Source organism: Geotrypetes seraphini, chromosome 10 (genome assembly GCF_902459505.1).
Source record: "Geotrypetes seraphini chromosome 10, aGeoSer1.1, whole genome shotgun sequence".
In the NCBI taxonomy this organism is placed as follows: domain Eukaryota; kingdom Metazoa; phylum Chordata; class Amphibia; order Gymnophiona; family Dermophiidae; genus Geotrypetes; species Geotrypetes seraphini.
Window position 1 is genome coordinate 74,698,975 of NC_047093.1, and position 20,834 is coordinate 74,719,808.

General features: G+C 43.8%; 1 protein-coding gene across 2 annotated transcripts in view; it reads left to right on the forward strand.

Moving 5' to 3' along the window:
* NR6A1 (nuclear receptor subfamily 6 group A member 1) overlaps positions 1–20,834 on the forward strand; it is a 553,746-nt gene that overhangs the window by 126,438 nt on the left and 406,474 nt on the right. For both annotated transcript variants that reach the window (XM_033959828.1, XM_033959829.1), the window contains exon 3: positions 13,600–13,656. In XM_033959828.1, the coding sequence (XP_033815719.1) occupies positions 13,600–13,656 (57 nt within the window). The remainder of the gene's footprint in view (positions 1–13,599; positions 13,657–20,834) is intronic.

Consider the following 20,834-nt stretch of genomic DNA (forward strand, 5'->3'; position numbering starts at 1 on the left):
AACAAAGGAAGTAGGGAATACAAGGAGAACACAAGGGATGAGCAGAGGTAGAATCGATACGGAGACCTGAGAGGGAGGGAAAGATGAGAAGGCAGGTTGAAGAGTAGAGAGAGTCCATAATTAGAGCATAATTCAAACGTTGTACCATACACTGTCTCAGTGATTAATGTTAACTATGTTGATGAGCAGAAGAAATGGTTAATGGGCAAGTGTATATATTCAGATAAATAGGGTGGATACGTTTTCAAGTTTTTTGATTTGAGGATATGGATTCTAAGCTAGTTGAACATGACATTGCAATTAAGTTCAATGTGGCGCAGTGGTTAAAGCAACAGCCTCAGCACCCTGAGGTTCTGGACTCAAACCCACGCTGCTCCATGCAAGTCACTTAATCCCCCCATTGCCTCAGGTACATTAGATAGATTGTGAGCCCGCCTGGGCAGATAGGGAAAAATGCTTGAATAAATTCATATAAACTGTTCTGAGCTCCCCTGGGAGAATGGCATAGAAAATTGAATGAATAAATAAATAACTACCAGATGAATTTGTAAATCATGAGCAAGTCTGATGTCTGTTACTAGTGGCTCCAAAGAAGTAAACTTGTAGTCATACCAGTTGCTGGTGTTCAGTACCCCGGACAAAGGTCTTCTCTACTAAAATGCAAAATGTATTTGTTTAAGCAGACATAGATTACATTACATTACATTAGTGACTTCTATTCCGCCTGTACCTTGCAGTTCTAAGCGGATTACAGTAGAAGATAGCTGGACATTTCCAGGAAGTTATAATTTAGGGGACGGTTATATAGTAGAGGCAGAGGGAAGAAATTGAGGAAGGGAGGAGAATTGAGGATTAATAGTAGGGAAGATGTAGTTCAGGGTTGGTTACTTGATAGGGTCATTGGGGAGATATTAGTAGAGGGATAGGAGGTCAACTGGAAATTTGCATGGAAGGGGGAGGATGCGAGGGGGGGATAAGAAGGCTGTATTGTTTTTAGAATAGCAGAGTTTTGATTTATTTTCAGAATGATTTAAAGTCAATTGTAGTTGTCAACAGGTTGGAAATGGAGGGGTCCAGCTTCGCTGCCTGCGTCGCTAGGAGGCTGTCGTACATCTTCTTGCACTGAGTTCCCATGAGTGGTGGGTAGGAGAATAGGATCTGGGTTCTTCTTAGTCTGGGTGTGCGGTTGCGATTTAGACGGTTGTTGAGGTAGGTGGGTGCAGTTCCGTTTTTTGCACAGAGGGTTCACAGATTTGTAGAGCCTTCTGTTTAGCCTATAATTTTATTTAGGTTTATCCCTTTTCTTCAGTTCATAACTTAACTTTACATTGGAAGGAAAATTACATGGGTAAGCTGAAAAGACATCTCTCCTACAACTCATACAAAATAAAGGAATGACATCCTGCCAACTGGGCCACTCTTCAAGTTTCAAGTTTTTATTAATATTTGATGGATCACTTTTTCAGTTTACTAAGCGATGTACAACTTCATTAAAACAGGTTGTGAAAACAAACAGAATAACTTCAGACTTGCCAAGTAAAACTTACATGAGTCGTGGCGGGTAGAGGGGAAAAGTTACAATTCTTTGTTAGAGAGAAAAAACAAAAAGGGGATGAAAGAGAGAGAGGGTAAAAAATTTCAGGATCTAAATCTTCTGGTCATTGGTCAGAAGATGAAAGGTTGAATGCGTCTTTAAAAAGCTAAGTTTTTAAAATTTTTTTAAAAGATAAAAGGTCTTTTTCTTCTCTGATGTACTGTGGTAGTGAGTTCCACAGTTGAGGAGTGTAACCAGACAGACATCGTGCCTGACCTGGTTCCAGTTAAAGTTCCTCCTAAGACACAGAGTAAAACCCGGAAGGGAATGGACAAGGGTTGTGTTAGGAAAAATAGGGATGATTTGCAGGTTAACCACCAGGGGGAGCCTGAAATCTCCCAGGATCTCCTGGAAGAGCCATATCTAGGTCACCACAGGAGGAGCCCAAGAGCCACAGGCAGGTCTGCTGACTCAGGTAGAGTAGGGCGTGCCCCTGCAGTACAAAAACCAGCTGCTGAGCACAAGCAGGGAGGCAGGCTAGGGAGAAGGTTGAGACCTTTCCTCCCTGAGAGTCTCCTCGAGCCAAGCAGGGACGATACAGCCTCACCCATGGAGGTACAGGAGGCTGGTGAATTGCTGGAGGAAGTTCTTTCTGACACTGAACTTCCAATGGAACTTGACAACCTGCCTGAAGAAGTGAGTCCTACTGAGGAAGCCATGGAGGTTGGTCTTTCCATCAGCTGCAAGTCCTAATTGGAAGGAACTGTGAGTGTGTTTTCAGCTTGCTTTGTTTGAGAGACTGTTTATTGAAGCTGAACCTTTTGGGATTTTGCTTTGCTTTTCTTTTGCTGTTTTTGCCTTTTTTGGTGAAGCTGATAGTGTCTGTTATTTTGGGAGAGGTTTGCTGTTACCTGGGAGGGCAATTTTGTAGGCTATATTGTTAGCTAAGATAGAAAGCAAACCTGGGACACTCTTCCTTACCTGGCAGTGCATTGAAAGGCTGCCAGAGGCTTCACTTTGAAGCACTGAGAATAGGGTATCCAGTGCCTTAAACCCTATTGTTTATTTTTTTTGATGAACTGAATATCCTGCTTAGGAGCAGGCGGATTTGAATGCTGAGGTGAGCACAAACCTCAGAGGCGTGAAAAAGAAAAAACACTTTGGGACTTTATGTTTGAACTGTTTATTACTCTTACTTTTGAATTTGAACTGTTTGAAGTTGGATGTTCTACTTACCTGTTCTGTGGAACTCATATTTATCCTGACTTTGATGCTTTGGAAGGAATAAACCTGAGATTTTGATTTACTTCCTTTTTGAGAAGATTGTGGTTTGTTTGTTTTTCCTATTGGTGTCAGTCCAAGCCTGCAGGGTGACTCCAGTCTGGGTCACACGCTAGTGCTATTGTTTTTGTAACCACTGAGGGGCCCTGTTGAGTCTCGCTCAGACCACAGTCCCGGTTACAGGAGCCTTAACCGAAAACATATCGTGTCTTCTGGTGCCTATAATTTTCAGAGCCATGTACCAGTCTTCCTCATTGCACTTCTTTCATGCAGTACATGACAAATATGGCAGTTTCCTGCTGTCGCTTAATAAAAGTGACTAAATAGTGCTGGTCCTGATACTTTTCAGCTTTATGACTATCCCTCAGAGAGCTGGGGAAGGCATCAGACTGCCACCTTTTGTTCTAGGGATCACTGGAGCTCTGATCCTTACATTGGCTTTTTTCATTATTTCCATGGTGTGAAACATTTTTCTTTGGTAGTCCCAAGGGCTTGAGCCTGCACATGGGTGTCAAGGATAAGCAGCTCCATGTGAATTCTGTCAGTCATGTCTACTCCAGTATGAGCAGCTGGCTCTTCAATGATACCAGAAGTCCTAGTGATGATGTTCTAATGTTGGGTCCTCTGGCACACTCCATCTGATGCAGGCAGCTCACCTTGGAAGCCAATTGAATATTTTTCAAGAGTTTTTATCCATGTACACAAAATACAAAATTTTTTTCTTTAGAAAACAGGGGTTTTCCATGTTATGGTTCTGAGGCAAACATTTTGTGGGAGTTTCTCAGTCATGAGCTGTGCTGGCTCTCAGCTCTTTATTCTCTTTGAAATATATTTAGAGCAGGTCAAAAAAAATGCAGTAAATTACCTGCCAAATGGCATATGGTTAACAGTGGAATTTTGGGAAAGTCCTGCTTTGTTGTTAAACTTCCATCTTAAGGCATTATGAAACAGGAACATAGAAACATGATGGCTTATCTGCAGTAACAATTATTTCTTCCTCTCTCTAAGAAATCCCATGTGCCTGATCTACACTTTCTTGAATTCAGACACAGTCTCTGTCTCCACCACCTTTTCCGGGAGACTATTCCACGCATCTACCACCCTTTCTGTAAAAAAGTATTTCATTAGATTACACCTGAGCCTATCACCTCTTAACTTCATATTATGCCCTCTCATTCCGGAGCTTCCTTTCAAATGAAAGAGACTCGATTCATGCGCATTTATGCCATGTAGGTATTTAAATGTCTCTATCATATCTCCCCTCTCCTGCCTTTCCTCCAACGTATACATATTGAGATCTTTAAGTGTGTCCCCATATCCCTTATGATGAAGACCACGCACCGTTTTAGTAGCCTTCCTCCAGACCGGTCTCCAGAATTGTACATAATATTCTAAATGAGGTCTCACTAGAGGCATCAATACCTACTACTGGTATTGCCTCTTCCAATGCACCTAGCATCCTTCTAGCTTTCACCATCACCTTTTCAACCTGTTTGGTTACCTTAAGATCTTCGCATACAATCGCACCCAAGTCCCGCTCTTTTGTTGTGCATATAAGTTCTTCACCCCCTAAACTGTACCATTCCTTCAGGTTTTTACAGCCCAAATACATGACCTTGTATTTCTTAGCATTAAATTTTAGCTGCCAAGTGTCAGACCATTATTCTTCAAGCTTCGCTAGGTCTTTCTTCATGTTATTCATACCATCCAGGGTGTCTACTCTATTGCTGATTTTGGTATCATCCGCAAAGAGGCAAATCTTACCTGACAGCCCTTCAGCAATATCACTTATAAAAATGTTAAAGAGAACATGCTGAAGAACAGAGCCTTGTGGCACACCACTGGTAACATCCCTTTCCTCAGACCGATCTCCATTGATCACTACCCTCTGTCACCTTCCACTCAACCAGTTCCTGACCCAGCCCATTACTTTGGGACCTATCCCGAGGACACTTAGTTTATTTATTAGACATCTGTGTGAAACACTATCAAAGGCTTTCCTAAAATCTAAATACACCACATCGAGTGCACTCCCTCTATCCAATTCTCTGGTTACCAAGTCAAAGAAATTGATCAGATATGTCTGACAAGACCTACCTCTAGTGAATTCATGTTGCCTGTGGTCCTGTAATCTTCCCGGATTCCAGAAATGCCATCATTCTCTATTTTAAAAGTGTTTCCATTAATTTGCTTACCACAGAAGTCAGACTTACTGGCCTTTAATTCCTTACTTCTTCCTTACTTCCACTTTTGAGTAGAGGGACCACATCCGCCCTTCTCCAGGCCTACAGTACCATTCCCGAGACTAAAGAAGCATTGAAAAGGTCAGTCAGAACTTTCCTAAGTTCCTTCAGCACCCTCAAATGTACACTATCAGGCCCCATTGCTTTGTCTATCTTTAGTTTAGCTAGTTCCTCAGAAACACAAGCCTCTGAAAATCGATCAGGGTCTACTCCTTCCCTATTCGAAACTTGAAATAAAAGAGGCATCCCAGAGAGCCCTGAGAGTACAAACCCAGGGTTCATAATCTGTTTGAATTGATTTCATCCCTGTTTTTGAGAATCGATTATGCACATTCCATATGTAGGAAGCAGGCACGTTCATTCCAGTTGAATATTTACAAGTATTCACTCTACCTTCTCAATTAAACACCCGATAGTCTCCCTCCTTCGTCCTTCTGATTTTTCTTTGAAAACAAACATAGGATGGGTTAAAATGGCTGTACTGGAAACAAAATTTGTTTATGTAATTTTTAAAAAAATTTTATATTCCGCAGACCGCAGATAATACCATAACACATGCAATCCAGGAACAATATAACAAGACAATGTAAAATCACAGAATCTCAAAATCAAATCACCAACACTTAGAATAAAATCACCATAGCTCAAAAGGCCTTCACAAACGCATATGTCTTCAACAGTTTCTTAAAGCTACTTTTTGAAGTACACATCCATAACCATCCTGGAACCTCATTCCACCATAAAGAACCATTCATGACAAAGCACTTTTACTGATATTTTGATAATACACCCTGAGATATTGTGCCAGAGAGAACAAAGTTGCTGATTATGATCTTGAACTAGGACAGTCTAAAGGCAATATGGCTCGTATTCTGTAATTGGTGCCTTAAGTTAGGCGCCCAACTTAAGTCGAAAAATGCTATTTTTAAAAAAATTAAAAGTGGCTTAAAACAAAAAATGTAGGCACTAAACTAAACTAAATCTTAGGTTTGTATACCGCGCCATCTCCATGGTCATAGAGCTCGGCACGGTTTACAGGGATTGTGAAGAGAAAGGAACTCCAAGGAAAGGGTTAGATGAAGATCGGAGGAAAGAGGAATGTTAAAGAGCTAGGATGTCAGATGAGGAGGGAGTGATTAAGTTTTTGAGAAAAGCCAGGTTTTAAGATGTTTACGGAAGGGTTGGAGAGCACTCAGGTTCCGAAGAGGGGAGGTAAGGTTATTCCAGAGCTCGGTGAATCTGAAGAGGAGGGAAGTCCCCAGTTTTCCTGGGTGGGAAATGTCTTTTAATGAGGGGAAGGATAGTTTTGATTTTTGGGTAGGTCTGGTGGTACTAAGATTCGAGGAATTCCAGGACAGTGGGATTAATGGAGGAAGGATGCCGTGGAGGATCTTGAAAGTTAGGCAGATGCATTTGAAGTGGACTCTGGAAATTATCGGGAGCCAGTGGAACTTGGAAAGGACTGGTGAGACGTGATCGAATTTACTTTTTGCAAAGATAAGCTTGGCCGCAGCATTTTGAATCCGCTGGAGTCTGTGGAGGTTTTCTTCGTTAGGCATATGAAGATGGAATTGCAATAGTCCAGTCTGGAGAGGATGATGGATTGGTTGAGAACGGCAAAATGTTTTTGATGGAAACAGGATCTTACTGTCCTCAGCATATGAAGGCTGAAGTAGCATTTTTTTACCAGGGAGTTGAGGTGGTCGTTGAAGGACAATGTAGAGTCAATGATGACGCCCAGGACCTTGCTGGAGAATTCGAGCTGCAGAGTGGAGCCGGAGGACAGTGGGATTGAGGTGGGTAGCTGAACTAATTTTGGGCCAAGCCAAATAAGTTTTGTCTTGGATTCATTCAATTTCATTTGGACGGTGTGGGCCCAAGATTGCAGGTTCAAGATACAGGAGGATATGTTCTCTGAGAGATCGTTGAGGTTCGAGTCTGTCTCCAGAAGGACAAGGATGTCGTCAGCATAGGTGTAAATTGTTTCAAGGGGGGATAGCTGGAGGAGTTTTAGGGAGGACATATAAATATTAAAAAGGATAGGAGATAGAGGTGAACCTTGCGGGACTCCACAGATTGGTATCCAGGGGGAGGATGAGGTGCCATTCATGTTGACAATGTAGGAACGGGAACGAAGGAATTTTGAGAACCAATCAAGGACTGTAGAGGTAATGCCAATCTCGGAGAGTTGGTAAAGTAGAATGTCGTGGTGAACAACGTCGAAAGCGGCAGAGAGGTCAAATTGCAGGAGGACGGCGAACTTGTTGCGGGAGTGAAGTTGTTGGACCTTGGAGATTAGGGAGGTCAGAAGGGATTCGGTGCTGAAATTGGGGCGAAAGCCATATTGGTAGGGTAGGAGAATGGAGAATTTCTCTAGGTAGGATGAGAGTTGGGTCGATACGATGGACTCGAGCATCTTGGTTAGGAGGGGGATATTTGCTATTGGGTGATAGCTGGACGGAGCGGAAGGGTCGAGGTCGGGTTTTTTCAGTAGCGGGGTTAAGGCGATATGGCCCATTTCTGGGGAGAAAAGGCCCGAATGTAGAGCAGAGTTTAGGAGTTTGGTAATGGAAGAAATGGCTTGAGTGGGTATTTCCTCGTAGAGGTAGGAGGGGAAAGGGTCTAAAGAACAATTGCAGGATCTCATTTTGAGACAGAGTTTGAGGATGAGGGAATCGGATACTTGGTCAAAGGCAGCCCAGATTCTGTCGGCTTGGAAAGTGCTAGAAGCTAGCAGAGTAGGGTTGGGGTCAGTGAGCACCAGGGAGTTGTAGGAGACTGCAGGTGGGAAGGAGGATCGTAAGGTAGTGACCTTTTCATTGAAGAATTTTGCTCGAACATCGGCTGAGGGAGAGGAGGGGAGAGAGGTGGAGTCTTTTTTGGAGGTTAGGGAGCGCCAGATTTTGAAGAGAGTACTACTCTGGTTGTTGGATCTGGAGATTTTCTCACCGTAGAAGTTCTTTCTAGCTTTTTTTAGTGCTGAATTGTAGTGCTTAATATTGGCTCTCCAGGATTGTTTATCTGAAGGGGAGTTAGATTTTTTCCATTTGCGCTCCAGAGCTCGACATTTCTGCTTTAGTTCTCTGTGATGAGGGAGGTACCAGGGGGCTTTGTGAGGGTAGGAGATGGATTTGGTGGAAAGGGGGGCGAGGAAGTGGTAGGTGGATTCAAAGAGGGTGGTCCAGTTATGCCAGTTGGATTCAGGGTCTGCAGGCTTAGGAGCGGAGGAGAATTGTTTGAAAAATTTTGTCCAGAACAAGTCGCTTGAGATTTTTTAATGAAAGGTGATGGAATTAGAGGAGAGGGGAGGAGCCCCGAGGTGCGACATGAAAATGGGGAGGGAGAAGGTCCCAAGGAAGTGGTCAGACCAGGGGACCTGTTCCCAGCGAGTGTCACCGGTAAGGTTTTGTAGGCAGTAAGATCAAGGAAGGTGATGAGGTCTAGAGTGTGTCCCTTTTCATGGGATGGGGATGGAGAAGGGGGTGTAAAACCGAGAGAGGTGAGGAAGGTCTTCAGTTCGATCGTATCCTTGTTGGTATTGTCGTCAAGGTGGAGATTGATGTCCCCAATGATCAAGAGTCTTTGAAATTTGAGGAAGGCGTTTGAAATGGTTTCGAGAACGAGATCAGAGGATTTGTTCCAGGGGGTAGGTGGGCGGTAAAGAAGTAGGATGCCCAGTGGGTGAGGTTGGAGTTCGTCGTTGACTGAGGCCAACATGTATTCTAGAGAGGTGTGGCTGCTCTTTTCGATGAGCTGGACATCAAAGAATGATTTGTAAATTAGTGCCAGACCGCCACCTATACGGTTAGTTCTGGGAGAAAACAGACCTTGGTAGCCATGGGAGCAGAGTTCATTTTGTGTAAATATGTCATCTTTCGTGATCCAGGATTCCGTGATGCTAAGGAATCCCGGGTCAGAGTCCTCGAAGGTCCTTCAGGATTTGAATCTTATTGCACGCGGATCTGGCGTTGCAATAGAGAGTTGGGACTGGGGTGAGCGAGTCAGAGGCAAGGTTAGGGAGGTTGGCAGAGGGAACAGGCTTTAAGGATGCGTGGTTGGCTCTTCGATGGTTTTTTTTGGAGGGATGATTTCTGGTGCGTAGCAGCGTGGGGATTCTGAGGCCGGGACAGAAATTTGGGTCAGTTGAGGGGTTGGGAAGGTTAGGGGAAGGAGGATTCAAGCATAGGGTGGTGTAGGGAGAAGAGCAGAGCAGGAGGAGGAGGAGCCAAAAAGGTGGTTTCATGATGAGGGTTTTTTTTTTTTTTTTTTTGGTGGAAGAGCTTAGGCGGAGGGGGGTGTGTGCTAGGTGGTTTATATCAGAAGAGGAAGGGGGTTGGCATGGAGCCCGATCCTTAGCGGAGGGTGGGCTATGATATCTAAACTAGATAAGCGACAGGAGAGAGAGCTGGGTGGTCTGTTAGGCTATGAACTGAATGGTCAGTGGTAGGTGGGATAAGAGTCAGAGCGGCAGGAAAGTTATACTTGGTAGCAGGACAGTAACGTGCAGGAATAACAAGTGGTATTTAAACAAACAATAAATGTCGGCTTTCCTGTGTCGGGAGGGGGGCGGAGCAGGACTCCCACGCTCCTCTCTCGATGCAGGGGGGGCCGGAGGAGAAAGCAAGCTCCTACGGTGAAGATGTCTTGCAAAAAGTTGGCTTTCCTGTGTTGGGAGGGGGTCGGAGCAGGGCTCCCACGCTCCTCTCTCAATGCAGGGGGGGCCGGAGGAGAAAGCAGGCTCCTCCGGTGAAAGGAGTCGGCAAAAGTCGGCTTTCCTGTGTCGGGAGGGGGGCGGAGCAGGGCTCCCACGCTCCTCTCTCGATGCAGGGGGGGCCGGAGGAGAAAGCAGGCTCCTCCAGTGAAGATGTCTTGCAAAAAGTCGGCTTTCCTGTGTCGGGAGGGGGCGGAGCAGGACTCCCACGCTCCTCTCTCAATGCAGGGGGGGCCGCAGGAGAAAGCAGGCTCCTTCGGTGAAAAAAGTCGGCAAAAGTCGGCTTTCCTGTGTCGGGAAGGGGGCGGAGCAGGGCTCCCACGCTCCTCTCTCGATGCAGGGGGGGCCGGAGGAGAAAGCAGGCTCCCCCGGTGAAGATGTCTTGCAAAAAGTTGGCTTTCCTGTGTCGGGAGGGGGCGGAGCAGGGCTCCCACGCTCCTCTCTCGATGCAGGGGGGGCCGGAGGAGAAAGCAGGCTCCCCCGGTGAAGATGTCTTGCAAAAAGTTGGCTTTCCTGTGTCGGGAGGGGGCGGAGCAGGGCTCCCACGCTCCTCTCTCGATGCAGGGGGGGCCGGAGGAGAAAGCAGGCTCTTCCGGTGAAGATGTCTTGCAAAAAGTTGGCTCTCCTGTGTCGGGAGGGGGCGGAGCAGGGCTCCCACGCTCTTCTCTCGATGCAGGGGGGGCCGGAGGAGAAAGCAGGCTCCTACAAAAATGGTGTCTGTATCACGCCTATGGAGGCACTTTACGACTAATGCCACTGTAGGCGTGGCTAGCGCCAGAAGTGACATTAAGCATCCTAAAACACCTCCATAGGTGGGATTCACATGAAAGGTAGGCACCGGAAATGTAGGCCTTGAAAACCCTGGCCTACATTTCCAACGCTTACCTTTCCTGAAGCTGCGATTCTACAGACGGTGCTGCCACATGCTTGACATGCAATTGACAGCTGTTTTTAAGGTAGCCACTGATGCCTTTTATAGAATCTTGACCTAGCTGTTTCAAAGCTAGCTGGATCATCATGGTATAGCACTTGCTGCACCAGAGTCAATGTTTTGAATGCAAGCCAGAATTTATTTTCCCTTTTACAAAATCGCACAAGAGGTTTTTAATGCCGACTGGCACGCTGAATACTCTGCACTGCTCCGATGATCATAGAGTTTCTGTGAGCGTCGGAGCAGTGCAGAGCATTCAGCGCACCGGCTGGCACTAAAAACCTCTTGTGCTGTTTTGTAAAAAAAACAAAACAAAGGGAGGGGGGGTTGTTAACCAGCAACCAATGTAGCATTGTACTGGAATGATACGTGCTCTCTCAGGCATACCTCTCATCAACCTAGCAGTTGCATCCTGGACTAACTGTAATGCCCTGCACCTCGGGCAGAAATCCTGAGGTACAAGGTGTTGCAGTAGTCCAAACGTGAGATCACCAATGCCTGAACTACCGTCCTAAAATCGGATGGCAACAACAGCATTTTTAATCTACTCAGTAGTCTCATTTCAAAAAAAGTACATCGTATGACTTGCATTATTTACTCCTGCATACTCAGGGCCTGATTCTCCAAAGTGCGTCCTACAGCCTGGACCAATCAGGCCTTAGGCATAGCGGGTCCGCCCATCCCCACTTAATCTAAGGCCTTAGACTTAGTGGGGATGGGCGGACCCGCTATGCCTAAGGCCTGATTGGTCCAGGCTTCTAGAGCCTGGGCCAATCAGGCCTTAGGCTTCGGCGGGATGGGCCGGGAAGGGGCGGGCCCGCCTCATTTCGACGAGGCGTGCCTGCCGGATGGACAGGCAAGACCCATCTGGCCTTAAGAAAAGGTTAGTTTGGTGGGGTGGAGGTTTGGGGGTTGTTAGTACCGGGGGGGGAGAGTGTGTCTTCGGGCAGGAGGGATTGGGCACCCTCCTGCCAGCGATCGATATTGTCGGGGGGAGGGTGTTTCTTCGGGCAGGAGGGATTGGGCACCCTCCTGCCAGTGATCGGACAGGGGGCTGCAGCCCGCTATACTTATAGCGGTAGAGAGATCCCTTACCGCGATAAGTGTAGCGGGCCGTGTCTAATCTAACCCGATTCTCTAACCAGCGTCTGTAACATGGACGCCGATTACAGAATCGGGGTTTTAGTGTAGCCCGATTCTGAATAGGACACCTCTCCCGGGCGTCCTATACAGAATCAGGGCCTCAGTGTACAATCCAGAAGTACACACATAGATCTCAATTTCTTCTTCACTGGCAAAATCACAATACCCACTTTTACTGTAGCAAGCCAATCTTCTTTCTCCTGTCTTCCAATAATCATAATTTCGGTTTTCCCCACATTCAGTTCAATATCAATTTATTAGCAAACATCCAATCTGTAAACTTATTCAACATGACAGAGAGATCTTCTTGCCATTCTAGCCAACTACCTTTCACTGTAAAATTAAATTGTCACTCAGGGCATGAATAGACATGATTTGGGGCAGAATTTTAGCCTTACATACTGCATTTTGGTACTACTGTATAATACGAGTAGGTTTATTTGATCTTGGGGGGTTCAAAGTAGAGAGTAACATGGTAATCGTTACCGCAGGAAATTAGCAGGTAATAGGGAAACTTTGCCAGTTGTGCCCAATATTACCATGACAATGGTTGACCATTCTATGGTAGTGCTGCGGGAATGGGAACCGCTGTCACGGTAATACCACAGCAATGGGGACGCAGGGCACCCTCCCCAAATACTTTTTAATGTCCCCAGTGGCCTAGCGGCTTCTTCAGGAGCAGCAAAGAGCCTAACTCTTTCCTGCCCCTGCTGCTGCTAGAGTTGTCGCCACTGCCAGTTGGAAGATTCTGAAAATGGCTGCTGAGATTTCATGGGGCAGCCTAATCTTTGATAACTCAACCCCTTATTAAAGGCTAGCAGAGCTGAAGCCTGGTGGCCATTTGGCAGCCTACCAAAAGCATGTTTATGGTTGCTAGTAACCTCAGGATTTTTGGTTAGTGCTGCCGAAATATCACTTCCCATGGCCAACAGGAAGATACTGGACTGGTAAACTAAAGTATCCCCATATATTTTCAGAATACTCCAAATATTCTGTTCATTTTGTTGTTTTCTGGTGCATTGTTTTTGATTCTTTATTGATACATAATTCTCTGGAGTGCATACAATGTGCATAAAACAGTCGATATCAGAAGTACTCATACAAGGGGTAGCAGTATTCTTTTTAAGCTGCACTAAACATCCAGTATCTGAATTCAGAGTAGCTATAAGTTACATATGAATAAGTAGGGAAAGCGTGCAATATGGCATTCTTTTCAACTTCCCTGCAAATGTTTATAGATAGATAGATATGAAAACTGTCGAGAGGATGATGAAATATGCACTTCACTGTAGGGACAGGAATTAATTTTTGTCCCCGTGTCACTCTGTAGTTAAAAGCCTTCTGTGGGCATTTTGTTATATCTGATATTTTTACTTGGTAAAACTATCCCCCTCTTCTACGAAACTGAGATAGCAGTTTCTAGCGCAGAGAGCCACGCTGAATGGCCCGCGCTGCTCCTGACATTCATAGGAACTCTATGAGCGTTGAGAGCAGCACGGGCCATTCAGCGTGGCTCCCCGCGCTAGAAACTGGTATCGCAGTTTCGTAGAAGAGGGGGTATAAATGTACATTAAAAAAAAAAAAGGAACATGAAAAACCAAGCTTGGTTTAAGGGTTAAAGGTGACATTCTCTATTGGGTAAAAGAAATACTTACTACCTTATATGGCAAAAGTATGTGATATATGATTGGAGGTTGTGCCATCTTTAGGTTGGTGACTAAAGTCTTTGTTTCCATTCTATTTTCCCTCTTTTTAGTTACAGACCTACAAGAGATGAGTTGGCCTGGGGTTCTGCCGATGAATTCAGAGGGCAGTAAGTAAAAAATTGTCTTTCGAGACCCGACTCAATTTATTTATTTTTTACTTTGAATGTTCATATACACTGCTGCTTCAGAGGCTTGAGATCATAATCATACCAGATGGGCATTGTTGCTTATTTTTGCAGATTTTTTGTGTATAGATATATGTATATATTTGTGATGTTTGTTAGTTGATATGTGAACTGCCTATACTTATATGATAGTGTGGTATATACGGTTTTTAAAAATAAATAATGGTCACTAGGGATGCGCTGTCATTTACCAATGATGAGGACTTTTTTCACAGCCAGAAATAGGCTGATTTTTCATATTTCTGGAAGTAATAGCCATATGCTAATTGTGCAATTGACATGCAGTCATTGAAAATATTACTGTGTGAGCCTTTACTGCCACCCATTTTGTAAGTGGTAAGGGCTTATGCGCTAACCTTATGCTAATCGGTTAGTGCACTGCAATGCCCCACGTCCTGACTGATTAACGGTTATGCGCACTCTCAAACCCCAAACAGGCCCCTTCCCAGAAAATAAATGTTTTTTTTAGCACGTACAAACGCTGAAATGTACCATGAAACACCTCAGCACATCCTGCGGAAACCTTTTTAAGCTGCAATAAGCGATGTTAATGCTTACCGCAGCTTTTAAGAAGAGTGCACAGTATGGGTTCTTTCTACTAGACTGTAAACAAGAGAATGACACTGGGACAGGGACAGAGCCCACGGTGTGGGGATGTTTACAATGCCTGTGGGGACGAGGCAGTAAAGAAGACAGGGACAGAGCCCGTGGGGACAGGACCAATCTTTGTCTCCATGTCATTCTCTAAAAACTTGAGTAGTATCAATTTGTAAAAACACATCTTAGACAATTGGCAACTGAATCCAATGATTTTTTAAAACTGCAGAAGCTGCTTTTGGATTTATATGAACTACTGTTAAATGACATCATTTGTCTTGTCTGCCTTTGATGTGGCAACAAGTGTGTGCTGATCAGACTCCTACCACCTGCAATGTCCTTCCATCATGTGCCCAGCTGCTTACGCATCTTGCTGTTACTGCAACATATTCATCCACTGTTGCTGGCATCAAGGAGCATTCCCAACATTTAATAGACACTTATTTTCTTGTTCATCCACTACACAGTTTAGATTCTCTTCTACACTCATGTCTGAAAGACAATCCAATTGCCTTCCCAGATGATGTAAAAACATAGGCAACTGAATCTTTGGGAAGGTTGTACCAAAACCAGATCGAAATGGAAAGCTGTATTTGTGATTTCTAAACAGTTGTACAGAATATTGCCCTTTTTTATACTTTAATAAAAGGATTTAAATATAAAATCATAAGTGTTTGAGGCTTGTGCAAATGAGGGCAGACCACGGGAACAGAGCACATAGGGATGGGGTGGAGATGAGGATAGAGCCTATGGGGACAGGGACAAACTTTTGTCCCCATGTCATTTTCTGCTGTGCACTATATAGAGAGAGGGTGCATTGTTGTTTCTCTCCACTGCCTGCTGGCTCATCGCTGGCTCATCGAACAAACCTTTTCTTGTCACCATACCTGGAATTTTTCTTCTTTCTTAGCTCTCCCATTACTGCTCACCTTGCCTCCTCGTTCCCCAAAGGGACTGCCGCTGCTGTGCGGCAGCGCTGCTGACTCCGCCCACTTTCTACTACCGGTAGCGTCTGCTTTAAAACTGCATACTTTGCGGCGCACACCTAAGGAGCAGGCCCTGCTCCTTTATGCGCTCCTTCATGCAGCTTCTTCATGCCTTTAATCATTTTACCTTTACCTCCTCTACCACCAAAACATTATTAAACATTATTCAACCTTTTCCACCTACTCGGGACCCTTCTCATTTTATACAACTTCTCAATTCTCTTTTCTCCTCTCCCTATCTTTCCTCATCTTAATCTCACTGCACCCCATTCTGTTGACTCTAATACTATGGCCTCTATCCCCATTGTATGGGGCCACCGACCCCTCAAGAAAACCTCCCCTTCTCTCCCAACCCACACGCAGCAAAGACATCTCATTACAATCCCAATCCATCCCTCTGCTAGCTTTCATTTTAACCTACCTGACCTTTTCCCCAAACTAAACACAGGTCTCTTAAACGTGCGATCCATAAAAAACAAACATCATCTAATCCATGACACCATCACCCAACATAATCTCCAAATTCTATGCCTTACAGAAATCTGGCTCGCCCAGGGAGAAGAAGCCTATATTACCCAAGCTTGCCCCCCCAATTTCAAAGCAATCTTTCAACCCCGCCGATATAAAAAAGGAGGGGGGATAGCAGTTATTTATCATTCTTCTCTCCCCCTCCAGCCTATTACATCCTCTCTATCTTCTAACATTTCAACTGAAATTCTCCATTTTTCTATTAAACACGCTCCTCCTCTCAATTTCCTTCTAATTTACCATCCCCCACCAGTAACCAAAACCTCGCTCTCTGCTCTTATCTCTACTATAACTGATTTCAACACTGCTCATCCTGACTCCATAATTCTTGGTGATTTTAATATCCAATTCAATTGTCCTAACCATTACAATACTTCGGAATTCCTAACCTTGATTTCAGACCTATCACTGTCCCCTCTTATCTCTAAACCAACACACTCGGCTGGTAATACCTTAGATATGGTTCTCTGTCCTTCTTCTATTAACCATCTTTTCCAACACTTTCAATTCCATCCACTTTCTTGGTCAGATCATACTCTCATTACCTGGCAATTAGATCTTCCCGTAAAATTAAGTCAAGCCCAGCAAAAAATCAATTCCTATACCATTCGTAACATTAATAAAATAACCCTTTCAGCTATTCAGACCTCCTCTGATCTAAACCTAGAAGACTTCTCTGCTCTTTCTGTAACAGACCAATTTTCTCTTTGGGAAACTTCCACAAAATCCCTATTAGACTCTCTGGCACCCCCTCTAGAAAAAAACCCCATCTCAAACCAAACTCAAAAATCAAAACAACAACCCTGGTATAACAAAAAACTCGCTCTCCTTCGTAAGCAACTTCGCTCCGTAGAGCATAAATGGCGAACTACACGCCTCAACAATTTTCACCTTCTATTCAAGGAAAAAGCTACTCTATACAAAAAAGCCATTCAACAAGCAAAAAAAGAATATTACTCAAAACTCATTACAACCACTCGTAACTCCTCCACCCTTTTTAATCTTGTTCAGTCCCTTTCAAAATATTCGAAGAAAAAAAAAACCACCCCCTACTACTCGGCCATCTGCAGACGAACTATCACTTTTCTTCGACAAGAAAATTAAGGACATCAGATCACATCTGGGACCTTCATCTCCTACTACTTCTTCCCAAACCCACGATTCCAACGATTCCATGCAAATATCATTCAGCACTTTCTCCAAATTCAAAATGCCTTCGCAAGCTAATCTTCTTCTTATTCTTCAAACATTAAACTGCTCTAACAACCCTTTGGAAAGCATTCCCCCTTCGCTCCTTAAAAAATTCTTCTCTTTCTTCGGCCCTTACATCTGGGAAATGATATCCAAGTCTCTCTCTGACAGTCTAGTACCCTTTTCCTGGAAAACAGCCCTTCTTTTCCCAAAACTTAAACAACACAATCTAGATCCTTCTCTGCCCAAAAATTACCGTCCTATAGCCAATCTACCACTACTCTCGAAACTTACCGAAAAAATCATTCATACCCAACTCACAGAATTCATAGAAAAAACCCATGCCTTACATCCATGCCAAACTGGCTTCCGCGCTTCACACTCTACTGAATTGTCTCTGTTAGGCCTCATTTCTTCGATACACTACTATCACGACCATCAAAAATCTGTCATCCTTATTTCTTTGGACCTGTCAGCAGCCTTTGATACTATCGACCACTCTCTTCTTATTAACAGACTTAAAGACTGTGGTATCACAGGCTCAGCTCTCTCCTGGTTTATATCCTATTTCAATGAACGTAGTTTCAAAGTCCGAGTAAACAACGAAACTTCCCAACCTATTTCTCTAACATACGGTGTCCCACAAGGTTCGATTCTCTCCCCACTTTTATTTAATATTTTCCTTTCTCCTCTACTTACTTTAGCACAATCTATCGGATTCACAATTTATGCCTACGCAGATGACATTCAACTCCTTCACCCAGTTAACACCACAAATAGCTCAGACATAAAAGACATAAATGATAAATTAGATACTATATACAATTGGCTCATCTTAAATAAACTCTCCCTTAATATTGATAAATCTCGCGCCATCTTAATCCCAACTAAAAACTGTGCTCCCTTACCAGGACAACTATCCATTAATTCCATTAGAATCAAAGTTAAAACTCCTAGGCGTCATCATTGACAAAGACCTCACTTACCATGATCATAACAGCTCAACTGCAAAAATCTGTTTTTTCAAACTTCGTATAATTCGGTCACTACTTTCAATCTTAGAGACCGAATCAATCAATATTCTAATCCACTCTTTAGTCATCTCCCACTTAGATTACTGTAACTCTCTCTTCAACAGTCTCCCCCAAAAAGAAATCAGACGCTTACAACTAATACAAAACACAGCAAATTCGATCATGTCACTCCTCTTCTCAAAGAGGCTCATTGGCTCCCCATTAACCACCGCATCACCTATAAAATCATTCTATTCACCTTCAAAATAAAACATTCTCACCAACCTTTATTTCTTGATAAACTTCTTATTCCCCAATGCTCCCCTCGTACTCTAAGGTCAACAGACCAAAAACTTCTCTTTATTCCCTCTATAAAAGACTTTTACTATACTCGGAAAACTGCGCCAACACTGTGGAACTCTTTACCACAGCAAATCCGTGACGACCTTCATCTAGACAAATTTAAGATAAACTTAAAGACTTTTTTATTTCGTGACGCCTTTGGCTAAGTTCAGACTTACCTTAATCTTCTTTTTTCCTCTTTTTTTTTTTTTTTTTTCCCTTTTTTCCCTCTCATTCTTTTCTCAACCAACCGCTTTCATAAAGCGACCCATCCTATATGTTCTTTCCCCTTCCCCACTGTCACCAGTTCTTCTTCACTATGTAACTTTCCCCTTCCCTCCCCTTTACCCTCACTTTCAAGTTTGTCCTGTCTATGTTATATATGTACACATATTTATTTTTAATACCTAATATTTTATCTTACTTTTATCTTGTTTTATATATATTGTAAACCGTCCAGATATTTGTTTGATGGTCGGTATATTTAAAAAACAATAAACTTGAAACTTGAAACTTGCATGCATTCTTGATGGTACATGCAGGCAGAAACCATCATGCATTTATGTACCACTGCATATATGGCATGCTGCTTGAGTACAGTATGCCCTCATCTGCAAAGAGTGCATATGCTTTACAACATTCATTCCAGAAAGAAGAAAACCTGGAAAAAAAACAGCAAGAAGATTTTATGGTTGCCTATTCTTAGTTACCACGTTTAGATTACACAGTAAGGTCCGTTCCACGTTCTTAACATGTTGGAACATTCTAACATTTGAAGAAATTGTAGTGAACATATAGGAACATCTTTTTGAAAGTTTGCTTCTCTGGCTCCCTGATGCAGCTATTGTGAAACACGGTCTATGTGGGGGCTGTGTTTCAAACCATTCAAATTTTCATAAGATAAGTTTTTATATTTTATATTGAAGTCACTAATGGTGGGTGTCAGGTCAAAAGCGCGCCGGGACAAAGGCGCGCCCAGACAATTGAGCGCAGCGCGGAGGCGTGCGCCGCTCTAAATTACTGTTTTTAGGGCTCCGACGGGGGGGGGGGGGCGTGGGGAGAACCCCCCCCCACTTTACTTAATAGACATCGCGCCGCGTTGTGGGGCGTTGTGGGGGGTTTGGGGGGTTGTAACCCCCCACATTTTACTGAACACTTCACTTTTTCCCTGTTTTTAAGGAAAAAGTGAAGTTTACAGTAAAATGTGGAGGGTTACAACCCCCCCAAATCCCCATAACGCCGGCGCGATGTCTTAAGTAAAGTGGGATGGGGTTCCGCCCCCACGCCCCCCCGTCGGAGCCCTAAAAACAGTAATTTAGAGCGGCGCGCGCCTCCGCGCTGCGCTCAATTGTCCGGGCGCGCCTTTGTCTTTCGCGCCATTGTCTATGAACCCTAATGGTGTAAATTTGATGTGGCAGGTTTAGAATTGTGTGCTATGATTAGACTATTAAGGTGGAGAAAAGGTTTTTAAAATTTGTTTTACTACAGTCATTCCTTTAACACAACCGTTTCTATGAATATACTTTATATGCAAACATTGATCTTAAGTGTATTATTGAATAATTTACGTGTGTTTTTCATTTTTTCATGTTAGTATTTCTTGTGGCAAAATAATGCTTGAAAGTGGTGCTGTTCTAGAAGTTGACATTTTCTTGGTTAGCAACCTCACACTGGAATCAACTACTGGCTGATATCTATGAATTAGGATCTTTGCTGAAATCTGAAAAAAAAAAAGATTAAAAACATACATGTTCAAGAATTTGGGCTAGCCAATGTATCTGGAGAGGGAGAGAAGTAAGCACATTATCTGCAGGATATAATGATTTATTTTAACTAGTGTTAACATTTTGGGCCTCTTCTATCAAACTGCACTAACAGTTTTTAGCACAGAGAGCCGTGCTGAATGGCCCGCGCTGCTCCCGACGCTCATAGGAACTCTATGAGCGTCGGGAGCAGCGCGGGCCATTCAGGGCGGCTCCCTGTGCTACAAACTGCTAGCGCAGTTTGATAGAAGAGGCCCTTTGTGTATGATGTAGGTCTTTTCTGTAACCTATGGAATTTTCTATTTTAAATAATTTGTATTTGTAAACTGCTGTGATCATAAATAGCCAGACAGTATAAAAACATTAAATATATATACAGGAATGAGTAGCTCCAGAGAAAGGCTTATGCTTTCAGGGTTTGTTTGTTTTTGTTTTTAAAACTGCATTTGCAAACTGTTGTGAAAGAGGAGATGTCAGTATGCTTTAGAGCAGGGGTGTCAAAGTCCCTCTTATCCCAGGACAAGCAGGCAGCATATTCTTAACACATGGGTGACGTCACCGACGGAGCCCTCGGTACGGACCTTTTTAACTAGAAGTTTCTAGTTGGCCGCACCGCGCGTGCGCGAGTGCCTTCCCGCCCGACGGAGGAGTGCGTGGTCCCCAGTTTCTTCGTTTCCGCG